The sequence below is a fragment of the Lithobates pipiens genome, unplaced genomic scaffold (assembly GCF_037356315.1).
Source record: "Lithobates pipiens isolate NorthernLeopardFrog02 unplaced genomic scaffold, aLitPip1_a1.2 Scaffold_23, whole genome shotgun sequence".
Lineage (NCBI taxonomy): Eukaryota > Metazoa > Chordata > Amphibia > Anura > Ranidae > Lithobates > Lithobates pipiens.
The window spans coordinates 276,225,899-276,238,358 of record NW_027507785.1 but is presented as its reverse complement, the minus strand read 5'-3'; the positions used below and the strand labels follow the sequence as shown (position 1 = coordinate 276,238,358).

The 12,460-nt window shown below is 42.2% G+C and overlaps 1 protein-coding gene across 6 annotated transcripts in view; it reads right to left on the bottom strand.

Moving 5' to 3' along the window:
- The window catches only part of RABGAP1L (RAB GTPase activating protein 1 like), a 613,081-nt gene that overhangs the window by 50,407 nt on the left and 550,214 nt on the right, over positions 1-12,460 (bottom strand). Inside the window, exons 1-2 of one of the 6 annotated variants that reach the window (XM_077453247.1) lie at positions 10,405-12,138; positions 2,357-2,470 (exon numbers count right to left, since the gene is read on the bottom strand). The exons of 3 other annotated variants lie outside the window; for them this stretch is intronic. In XM_077453247.1, coding sequence (XP_077309373.1) covers positions 2,357-2,470; positions 10,405-10,515 — 225 coding nt within the window. In that variant the 5' untranslated portion in view covers positions 10,516-12,138. Of the gene's footprint in view, positions 1-2,356; positions 2,471-10,404; positions 12,187-12,460 lie in introns of those variants that run through there. 2 more of the 6 variants (XM_077453249.1, XM_077453248.1) reach the window with 2 other exon arrangements.

Below are 12,460 nucleotides of genomic sequence, written 5' to 3'. Positions count from 1 at the left end.
AAAACAAATTAGAAGCTGGTTTACAGACAGGAGTAGAGTCACATGATCTATATAAAAAAGGTTTTATGGGTTTATCAGAAATGAACATTTGATATGTTGTAGTATTGTGAGGGGAGATGCTTCCTACACACAAACCACTTCCTGTCATGTAATCCTGTAGAACAAAACGATACCCCCCCCGCCAACAATGGTGATCGTTTTAACTCCTACTTAAAATGTTGAGTATACGTTAAAAGGAAAACCAGAGTGTATTGCTATCAAATAGACATTTTAAGTTTCCTGTAACACTGGGGGCTGTTCACAACATATGCAATTGGATGTGCTGGGCAGTCTTACCCATAGGAGTCAACCATTTGTGAGGCATTTTGTTTTTAGCACCGCGTGTTGTGATACAGTGCACTTTGTAGCAACCCAATGAGGTGAGTAAAGATGAATTTAATGTTACTTTGTGACATTTCAATAAAGTTGAACTTAAAAATAAAATTATGCAATACATAATTTATGATATATTGGCACTGTTCCCTTCACGGCACATAACAGCGGCTGCAGATGTGGCCAAGCCCAGGAGTTATCTTTGCTGCGAAATACATATTATAGTATAGTAATATTTTTAGCCCCAATTGCGATTGCTGCACAATGCATCTCAAATATGTTCACCTTTCTGTAAAAAATAATGAATGCAAATCTTTATGCAGGTAAATAAAATGTACAATTATTATTTTTTGTAGTAGGAGCCTATAAAGCATTGCACCAGTGATCAGCAGATCGCTGTTGCAATACAGGTCTCCTGCACACTGTCAGTGTATCGGCTTATGCCGCATACACATGGCCGGACTTGGCCACACACGATCACTCCAAAAGCCTGACAGATTCAAACGTGATGACGTAGAATAAGGAAGTTCATAGCCAGTAGCCAATAGCTGCCCTAGCGTCGGTTTTAGTCCGTCAGACTAGCACACAGACAGATTGTCCGCTAATGGCAGAGTCCGGTGGAAAAATTTGAAGCCAGTCTCATTTCTAGGTCCGCCGGACTTTTGGGAAGAAAAAGTCAGCTGCAGCCCACACACGATCGAATTGTCAGACGGACTCTGGTCCGCCGGAAAGTCTAATCATATGTACGCGGCATTACCCGTACATCCCGTACGGACAAGCTGTTACTCGCTGATAGAAAGACTCCATGGACTACCACAGCGCTGAGGTAGTTCACTGAGAACTACAAGCCGACAGCTCCTAAGGATGTTGGGGCTTGTAGTTCATTCACACACAGAGCTGTGTGTATGAATGATGTGATCGTGTGGGCGGAGTACAAACAGTGACAACTGGTACAGGGAACGTCTCCCCATACTTCTGCCACAGGGAGGGGGGCAGCAAGCGGTGGCTGCAGCACTGGGAACATGTTACATGTTCCATCCTAAAACCTGTTCCCAAAGGTGAACCTATTCTGTAAGCTGGCCATAGATGGTCCGAAAATCGGCCGGTTCAGCAGGGACTGGCAGAAATTCGAACCATGTATGGGCAGGCTGACGGTACCCATGTTGATCGATCAATCAACTTGGGTACAACCAGCCTGTCAGATTTTTCATACAATAGCCGCTAGCAATCACTGTGCTCTCCCAGCAGGGATGACTCCTCCACCTGGAGAACACAATAGGCCCATGAGAGGCATTCATTCCCCCATCAACACTGACTGTGTTGACGCTCAAGTGATTTTCTTTCTTCTATCTAGAAACCAACTCAAGGGCTGCTGAGGTAAGTACAATTAGATGTTTAGTGACGACTGGCCATGCACACAGAATCTTGTCAATGAACAATTATATAAAAAAAATAAAAAAAGTTGTGGTATAAAATACAATCGTGCTCACGCCTATCACACAATTTGGGAGATTTTGAAGTAAATCACAGAACAGGTTTTCTAATTTGTCCAACAGACCTCACAAAGCCCATATTCAGAATTCCCTGCACGTATGTCTCGCGAGGCCAATGTATGACTGGATTCCAGTGATTTTCTGAACACACAGGGTTTTAGTGTACTGATCACTCATGCCACCTAGTCAAGTTGAAGATGATAGACTGGGGTCAGAAAATCAGCAAGAAAAAGCCTTGTTTAAAAAAAAAAAAAAAAAAGCACAGAGAAAAAACAAAAAAAACCGAATCCAGAGAAAGTTACAGATAAAAATGATGGGATAGTTTAGCCAAGTTTTAGTCATATGATGCACTGCGACAGAGAATGAATTGGATGTGATAGTACAGGAATACTCTGATTACATTTGGATAATTCCACTGGTTATTAGACCTAGTTATCCAACCTACTTCTTCAGCAGATCAGCAGTGGTCCATAGAATTCTGGAGGACTTACCCATGCCAGTACATTGTCCAACATCTCAACGCTGATGAACGCAGCTTTAGAAGGCCAGTCGGAGTGAACCGCCGCAATCTCGGATGTCCCTTGCATGGAATTCCCACAGCTTAGCTGGTTGATGGTAAGAGGGACAGGGGTTAACATCACAGCTCTATCTAAATGTGAGTGTGCCTTTCCCTACTGATCCATAAGATGACTCAGACTATTCCTTTTATCCCCTGATGAGCCAGGGATCCACAATTGTTTCCCCAGCATTATTACAGGTGTGAATGATCGCAATGACCAGAGAAATCAGACCGCACCCACTAGATTCCCATCCCTTGTCTGGGGTCATTTGCATGCAGTTTCAGGAGCAACAAGAGAGTTTCGGGTCAGGCAGAGAGAATTCATCTGATCTGCATAAAAATAACAACCTGGAGGGGAGGTAATACAGGTATAATAAACACTTCAAAGACCCCTCTAAAGTTTGAATAGATTTTTACATACTAGTAAGGGGGTGAATAATAGTTGATTTGAAAAAAGCAGAGACAACCCACGGAAACCAATGAGAAATTATTTTTTAAAATCTTGCACTGGGCAGATTATTGAAGCTGAATTTACACTATTGTGTAGCAGTAATCAAAATGCTTGGTGGTAATTTCTGTCTATTATCTGGTCATATACTGCCACTCTAAAGGCCTGGTTCACACCTATGCAGGTTGCAGTTTGCATATTTGCATTAGGCTCGATTCACATCTATGCATGTTGCTTTTGAGCGTTTTTGCAGTGCTTTTTGCGGTGCTTGCCGCTTTTTTGGACACGTGTTTTTATCGCGATTTTGATGCGTTTTGCATTTTTTTTTACACTGTGGTTGCTTAGCAACCAGATATATACAGTGAAAAACACAAAAAAAATCGCGGCACTTGCGTTTTTGATGCAGGTCCATTGACTTCTATTACATGCAAACCGCTGCATTTTGCATGAAAAAAGTCCCCGACCCTTTCCAAAAACGCAGAGGCACAAAAATGCATTGATGTGAACATGTTCCATGTTAAAAAATGTCCTTGCATTTCTGCAAAATGCATCAAAAACGCGCTAGTGTGAATCGAGCCTTATTCAATACATACTTTTCAACCATTGAAATCTATGGAACCAAAAAGCAGAAAAAAGTCCCTGGACCTTTTCATAAAATGCATAGATATGAACTGCAGCCATAGAAAACCATGTTAAAAGGACTGTAGTGTATTTCTGCAAAACTGAAAATGCATCAATGTGAACCAGGCCTTAGTTATCTGGCGTGTCCAAGGTCTTTGTTTAATGCTAGAGGATGCCATTACCTACCTCCTGGAAGTGGTGCTAGTTCCAAGACCGGCAGTTTACCATATAACTTTCATACTGAAATGCTTAGGGCCTATTCACACTACAGTGATCCAATGCCGTAGGTTAATGCTTGTTCGTTTTTTTTGCACCTGTTCATGTGTGTTGCATTAAAGCAGCTTTTCCATTATGAATGGGCTGTCAAAACGCAACAAAGTTGAAAAAAAAAACGCATGACCCTTTTTTCAAAACATAGTACACCACAATGCCCAATATGGGGATTATTTTCTAAAGCTGGAGAGTGCGAAATCAGGCTCACTTCTGCATAGAAACCAATCAAGCTTCCAGGTTTTATTGCCAAAGCTTAAGCCCACGTTCACATCGGGCTGTTTTGAAATGCGATTTAACATGTCAAATCGACGGCTATTGCCGGCAACGGCACCGCCCGAATCGGACCCCTTTCACACTGTAGCGCCAGGCCGCTAGTGCTAAATTGTTGCTTGTTCCTGCAGTGGTTTAGCACTGCTTTAGCAGCGCTTTTCGGCCGCTAGCAGGGCGCTTTTTACTTAAAAAAAAAAAAGTGACAAGTCCCGTTTTTCAGCGCTTTCAAAGCGCTGCCAGTTCAGTGCAATGGGCAGGGGCATTTTGGGAGCACTAAATAAAGAGCACTAAATACAGAGCTCCCAAGCTGCTCCAAAGATGCTGCTTGCAGGACTTTTTATAACGTCTCTCAAGTGCAACGCCCGAGTGTGAAAGTACTCATTGCCCAGAATGTGAGGCAGTTTTCAGGCACTTTTTAGAGGCTATTTCAAGAGCTAAATTGCCTGAAAACTACCTCAGTGTGAAAGGGGTCTTAAGGAGAAAATTACTGTAATGCACAAGTGTGAATGGGCCCCCAATGCAAACAGTCAATTGAAGTACTTTTAACTGTGTGGAGATTTATCATGAACATCTATTTCACCCATGTGCAATATTTTGTAGGACCCACTTGTGTTGTGGCAATCAGCACTAAAATGTGTGTGTTAAACGTGTGTCGCCACAATGCATGCCAATGCTCTATGTGCAGTGCACTGAAGTGCCATTCATTGTGACTGGCAAGCCAACACACCACTACATGCATACTGTGGGGTTTATTTACTAAAGCTAGAGAGGTCAAAAGTAGTCACAGTTCTGCAGAGAAACCAATTGGCTTCTAACCTCAGCTTGTTTAAAGAGGTTGTAAACCTTTGTGTTTTTGCATTAAGGTTAAAAAACGCCTGTCAGTGACCGCACGACCCCCCCCCCCCCCGCTTTACTTACCTGAACCCACGAAATTGACCCAGCGGGGACGTGCTGTCTCTGCCCGGGGTTCTAGGCTCTTGATTGGATAGATTGATAGCAGTGCAGCCATTGGCTCCCACTGCTGTCAATAAAATCCAATGACGTGAGAGCCAGGGGGCAGGGCTGAGTCCTGCATCCGTCCTCTATGGACACCGAATGCTGGACTCAGGAGCGCGCCTGCAAGGTAACCCCCCTCTGGGAAGCGCTTCTCCTAGGGGGTTATCAGATGTGTGGAGGAGCTGCCAGAGCTGCCGGTGGACCCCACAAGAGCAGGTTCAGGGCTACTCTGTGCAAAACGAGCTGCACAGTGGAATTAAGTATATGTTTGTTATTTTTTTTTTATTTTACCTTTACAAATTACTTTAAATAAGCTTCAGCAATAAAACCTGGAAGCCGATTGGTTTCTCTGCAGAATTGTGACTTTTGCCCTCTCTAGCTTTAGTAAATGAAACCCTATGTGTTCCGTTTTGAAAAGTTTGCATGTTGTGGGGCATTGGCAGTCCATTCCTAATGAATGGGCTGCTTTAGTGCAATGCGCGTTAAATGTTCATGAATTATCACACTGCAATGAATCACTTTAGTGATCAGACCCTCAAACAGTTAAAAACAAGCCAATTTTTATTGTAAGAACTCGAGAAAACAAGTTTAGGGTTTCTGTAAAACTTCATATAGTGCGGTGGAAGCAAATCATACAACACAAGAACCTCCAGTCACATGTTTGGCTTATACCCATAGCTCCACATTAGTGGCTAGGACTTTTCAGATATGACTGATAGGGTGGTAGTTTGGTAGATGTTCATGATATTGTCTTGTTCACAGTATGATGTATAGACAAATGGCTGTCTCACTATATGTATACAAAATACAGGAGATCACGTCAAACAAGCTAGGTGAGGAAGCAAGCTAACAGCTTCATTAGCAAATTGTGATTCCTGGTGGAATGTGGTGTTTAGGCTATGTTTCAGGTCCAAATTCAGCCAAAAATTCAGGCCTGATTCATTCCTGAAACGGAGAACAAAGACGCACCGGACCCCTAATGTCAGGCGCATCCATTTTTAGTGTGAACCCAGCCTAAGGCTTGATTCACATTATCCATGTTGCTTTTGAGTGTTTCCACAGTGATTTCTGTGATTTTTTTTTTTTTTTTTTTTTTTTACATTTTTGGTGGTGGTAGTGGCGAATGGGTGTCATGGGGGGTTTGAAATTTATTGTTTGGCAGATTTAAAAATGCAAATTGTGGCAAAGACGCAATACATGCTTTTCTGCAGCTTCTGTATTGAAGTCTATTGAACCAAAAAAGTATCATTTTGCGTAAAAAAAAAAAGAGTAACAGACCCTTTCCAAAAACGCATTCATAAAAATACATTGATGTAAACAGCAGTAGTGTACATTAGGAACCCATGTTAAAAAAATGTCTTGCATTTCTGCAAGAAGCAAAAAGCATGAAAAAATGCATTCGTGTGAATGGAGCCTAAAGGTTTGCCCCACAGACTCCGGAGTAATGAGGCACGAAGCCAACAGTATCTATGCAGTAACTGAGTCCTGAACTGAAAATGTGGACAGAAATTGTTTCTGACAATGGACAGGCAGATATTTTACTGTGATTGACAGGCATGAGATATCTACACATGTCCTGTAATTCATTATCCCTGTCCATTTATGCTACAGGCAGTAGTATTATAATGGTGTTAACGTCTTCCTGGAAAATAAGCAAATGGCATTTCTTCTTTAACGCCGTGCAACAAACAAAATTTATGAACAAGTTAATGAGCAAAGTGTGGTAACCTATGGCAACCAGTCAAATTCAAGCTGATTTGATTGAACGATATGAGTTACTTCACTTTGAACAAACTTATTTCTGCCTAGACAAATCAGCCAGCTACCAATCAAAATCTGTTTTAGTCTACCTACTACTGAAATCTGACTCGTGAATTTAGCGTGAATAGTCTGAGCAAAGCTACTGCTTTACTTCTAATTTAAAATCCAGAATTCTGACTTATGATTGGTTAGTGTACATTACTGCTGTCATATCAGCATGCAAGCTTAAAGGAGAAGTCCAGCCTGAACTTTTAAGACTGGGCTTGTCCTATGGGTCACAGGAGTGCAATTCGTTTTGCACTCCTGTGACCGGTTTTTAGCAGACAGCAGTCTGAGGTCCGCTCTCCGCTGACGCCACTACCATCAGTCGAGGCAGCGCGTCATCCCGATTTCAGAAGTCTGGATCCGCCAGCTGCCTTGACTGATGGCAGTCTCAGCGAGCGAATGAGACGGCCGCTCCCCGCCCCTCCACAGCTCATCGCTCCAATGAAGGATCAGAGCAGGAGAGATGCTGACTGACAGGCATCTCTCCCTGCTCGGGGAGGAGTGAGAACCAAGCCATCGGCGGTGTTTGGTGGCTCAGTTTCCAGTGCAGAGGTGCCAGGGGACAGCTGTAGCATCTACCTAGGTAAGTATGAAATTAAAAAAAAAAAAACTTTTCTTTTAATAAGAGGTGGTAGATACGATTTCGATTTTTTTTCTTGGCAACTAAGGATCTGAGATAGAAAGGGGTTGATTTACTAACCCTGGCGAATGCAAAATCTGGTGCAACTGTGCATAGTAGCCAATCAGCTTCTAACTTTGTTCAATTTCTTTGCCAAAAACCTGAAAGCTGATTAGTTTCTCTGCAGAGCTACACCAGATTTTGCTCTCTCCAGTTTTACTAAATCAACCCCTAAGTGTTTTAAACCTCTTCTACTTAACTGATACTATGGGGTTGATTTACTAAAACTGGAGAGTGCAAAATCCGGGGCAGCTCTGCATAAAAACCAATCAGCTTCCATGGTGAAGCTGAAGTTAGAAGTTGATGGGCTACCATGCACATCTGCACCAGATTTTGCACTCTCCAATTTTAGTAAATGATCCCCCATGTGAACTAAGGCTTCATTCATTTGGGTGGCTACTGGGAGAGATGGTTACATACACATAGTGTGGGGAAACAAGTGCTGCCAGATTCTTAACCTGTACCAATGAAAAGTTGGTGTTTTACACAAACATTCATGTGCGACTGGTCCTGGATGCAGATAGTTTGCAGTGTTTCTGGATGCATACAATCATCCAGTCTGTATGCTGCCATAGCACAGGATACTGCCACATTCAGAGGTGGTGTCTAGCCAATACTGAATGGAGCAGTCAAGCTACCCACATGAATGAGGCCCTATCGGCCCCAATCACACACAAGGGAATTTAAGATTTTACAATGCAAATATGCATAAATAGTGGGGAAATTGTATGTTGTATATCATATTTTAATAGATACAATTTAGTGTTCTGATTTTTACTATAAGGCTTTCACTATATGGTGTGATCAGTAGCAACACTCAGCATGGAAGCTTGATCCTCCTCCTGTTACTATGGCAACTACAGTTAAGTTTAGACAAGTCCTTAGTAACTGTATAAAATCAAGGGCAGCCAGGGAAATTCCTATAGAGCCCAGACACCCACCTTAACAACTGCAAACACTAGTCATGTTAATTCCTAATAAACCATACCAAGAAACTGTTCCAAAAAATACCATAAGGCTCAATGCACACTGGGCTTAAAAAAAAACTCCAGTTCCCTTGGTAGAAAAAAAAACACTAATAGAGCCTTTTTGTACAGTTTATGCGAGTTTAGCATTTTTTTTTCTGCCAGAAAACGCCAATCAAAAACATTTTTTTTTCCAGCCTCTAAAAGCTAAGCTCAAAATATGCCTGTATTTGTCCTATTGTGCATGGACACATAGGACAACATTAGCTGCTTCTACAGGCAAAGCACAAAACTCTGGTGGAAGCAGCAATTTTTAGGCCAGTGTGCATAGAGCCTTATGCCGCGTACACACGATCAGACTTTCTGGCAGACCAGAGTCCATCGGACAATTCGATTGTGTGTGGGCTCCAGTGGACTTTTTCTTCCCAAAAGTCTGGCAGACCTAGAAATAAGACTGGCTTCAAATTTGTCTGCCGGGCTCGGCTTTTAGTGGACAATCCGTTTGTCTGTGTGCTAGTCCGACGGACTAAAACAGACGCTAGGGCAGCTATTGGCTACTAGCTATGAACTTTCTTATTCTATGTCATCACGTTCCAATCAGTCTGACTTTTGGAGTGATCGTGTGTGGCCAAGTCAGTTCGTTTGAAAGTCCGGCAGACCTCAGCTGCAAAGTCCATCGGATTGTCCGCCGGACCAAATCCATCGAAAAGTCCGGTCGTGTGTCGGCGGCATTAGAGATAATTCATGGAACATCTGCACAACATGAAAAATCCTGCTAAAGAAATGAGTATTTATATCCTGCATCTCTCAGCAGCAAACCACCTTAGGGATAAAGATGCTGCACTGGTATCCAGCTCACGTCACAATAGACTACATCATGGCTACATAAACAATGTCATGGAACAGACATCATGTGTTTGTTCTGTTGCATTACAACTTTCTCAAATATATGGGTAGACTATAATAGTCGAATGCTTTTTGAGAGAGCCACAGACAGATGTTTTTAGGAAAAACCAGTATGCACATATCACCTATGCAGCATCTAACTGGAAAGGCTATAAATTAAATAAAGTATTAAACTACATAGATCCACAAACATGGACTTATTGAATAAAGCACAGCAGAGTGACATTATGATGAGCAAGGCACCGTAGCACAATTGTTGAAATATTACATTGTATTCTAATAATAAAGATATATAATAATAAAAATATAACATGAAATAATAAAGGTAGTCAATTGGAAGATATGACTTGAAGATGTGCAATTGGACAGTTCAAGCATCCAGGTTTATATCATATGGAGAAATCTCGAGTGCCACCCTTATTTCAAGTAAACTACAGTTATAATTTCGGAAAGTCCATCCCAAACAATCGATTGTACTTTTGAGACTTGGTCAGACTGAAGGGGTCTTTACCACATGTGTGTACACCACAGGTATATGATCATTCCCTGATCCACAAGCCAGATAAGGTCATGCCCATGATCATCTGTGAGTAATTCTAGACAAAACGTAATTTGAAAAATTGCAATACCCTATACAATCAGATTTTATTTTTTATCGCTCAAGTTAGACTAAGGCATAATTGGTTGCTCTGGATGAGTACTGGATTGGTTGCTCTGGTTTTGTACTTTACTCATACTCTGGACTGGTTACTGTGGTTGAGTATTTTACTCATTATTATCACTCCTTGATCGGTCTAAAGATGCCCCCATTAAGTTTTATTCCATGAAGAGTGCTTATGTGCCAATATCCAAGTTTAACAAACCAGAATCCCCTCTGCTAAAGTCATCCCAGTCCATAATGAATTCTGACTGTGGGTTACTGCATGTATGCATAAAAACTCTTTATAGAATGAGTCCATATGTTTCTACCAGTGCCCAGTATAATATTACATTCCACTAACGCATGTCGTACTTACCACAGGTTTAGGCTTGCTGATCTCAACCAGCTTTGCCAGAATGTCCTCGTCTGAGAGCTGGTTGAAGAGGTGGGCATCATAAGCCATTGAAATAGAGATTTCTTCCATCATCTTTGCGGGTATTGCTGTGAACTGCTACGTCACTAGTGAAAACAGTCAATTAAGGGTCAGATAGGAGAAACCCCTTATAAGACCTCCATGAGGAGGAGGAAACAAACAAGGTAGAACTTCCAGCAAGTTTAGTTTCACTGGTGTAGGCTTGCAGGTGGGTTTCTGGGAGGAGCTTGCGTTACCTGTTTTTCTATTTTATTATCCGAGTATTCCTGTTCACTGCTTTCAAAAGCCCATTGTCACCTGCTTTTACAGGCATTACAACTCCACTTCAGCTTTCAGTTTTAAGTTCAGTGGTCTGCATGTGGAAGTAGGTTCACTGTGGCTTTCCGGCAACAGGTTGGATCAGTGAGACTGTCACCAGGCACAACACAAATTATTTAGCGTGAATCATCAGAGTGCTCAGGACTGTAAGTGAAGGAGTGAACTTAGAAAACTATTCAAAAAATGCCTGGAAAGCCAGGGATTGCTACATCAGCTTATTCTTTGTAAAACAGGATTCTTCCAAGCTAAGCATGGCAAAAACTAGGGAAGACAGGCTTGATCTCTATTGAAAAAAAAATTTTGCTAAGATAGCATTAGTATCTCAGTTAATGTAAAAACTGTTAACGTGACACGTTAGGAGAGGAACATTATCTGTACAATCTCTAACATAAAAGGACAAATAACTGACTCAGTCCTTCACAACTGTTGCAAGTTTAGCGGAGATCAAATCAAAAATCTGTTTGTTGCAGCAATATCGTGCAGACGGCTTTACAAATAAAAAAGAAGAAATGAGAAGAGATAAAAGGTTTCTTCAACAAAATGTGGTTCAAATGTCACAAATAATATAGTAGTTTATAAAGAGATGATCCCGATTGAAACAAAAATAAAAATTGCACAAAACAGGATGACATTTTCACTTTCCCTGCACGTCCATCCTCTCCCGTTTCCTCAGTCTTTTCTTCCTGGAACACAGGTCCAATATTTGCACAGTGACATGTCGGTGGTTTGCATCTCAATAGGCTGCTAAAACAGCAGCAAAGGGAGTGTAGAGCATAGCAGTGTAGCAGGCAGTCTCCATGGCAGGAGGAGGACGGGGAGACATTCGGCTGCCATCCTGGTAATACAGAGGCGTTTAACAGGCTAAACGTGAAATATTTGATGACATCCAGGAGATTACAGTCGTTAACTCTCTAAAGCCCGGTTGCAGTCACAGCTGCTGCCTCTTCTTCTTGGGCTTGGCAGGTGATCGATCTGGTTATTGTGCACAAGAGAGAAAGCTCAGGTGGAGGTCTCTGCTACAAGGGCAGGATATAAGAAAGCAGAAAAAGCACCTGTCTGCTGTCCTTATCTCATTGGGAGAGGCTGCTCCCTCCCACCAGACGTTCCTGCTGTGTCACACGTAACAAGGGCCAGTAAAATGTGAAATATGCGGTCACCGATGATCCCAGCACCAGCCTGAGACGCAGAGACTGGGTGGATTCAGAGGATGCACAGAGGGGAAGAGGACACCTGTTGCAGAAGCTGCTGCTGCCGTCTCCATAATCTTACTGGCTACCCACCAGATGGGGGACACCATCCTAACCAGAAGGACCAGCCACTAAATATTACAAGCATCCTGTTCATTTAATGTTCGAAAAAAATGGCATTCTGCAAGCAGGGCTGGGGGAGGGGGAGGGAAGATGAGATACTGATCACCATTTCCTTAAAGTCACAGCTCACGAGGCAGAGAGAGAAGGGAGGAAAGGGGGCATGTCATCGCCCTGCAGTTCTGCTTATCAAGACAAAAGGAAAATGTGAATCCAAGCTTTGCAAGCTATTCATTATGGATATTTAAAGAGTCAGTCCACCCGAAACTGATATTTCAGTGACAGGTAGATATTACTGAGCTGAATCACCAGATGGTATGTTCTTCTATATTTGAGGTCCAATGAATGTGAGATCTCGCTATTGGAGCGCCCTG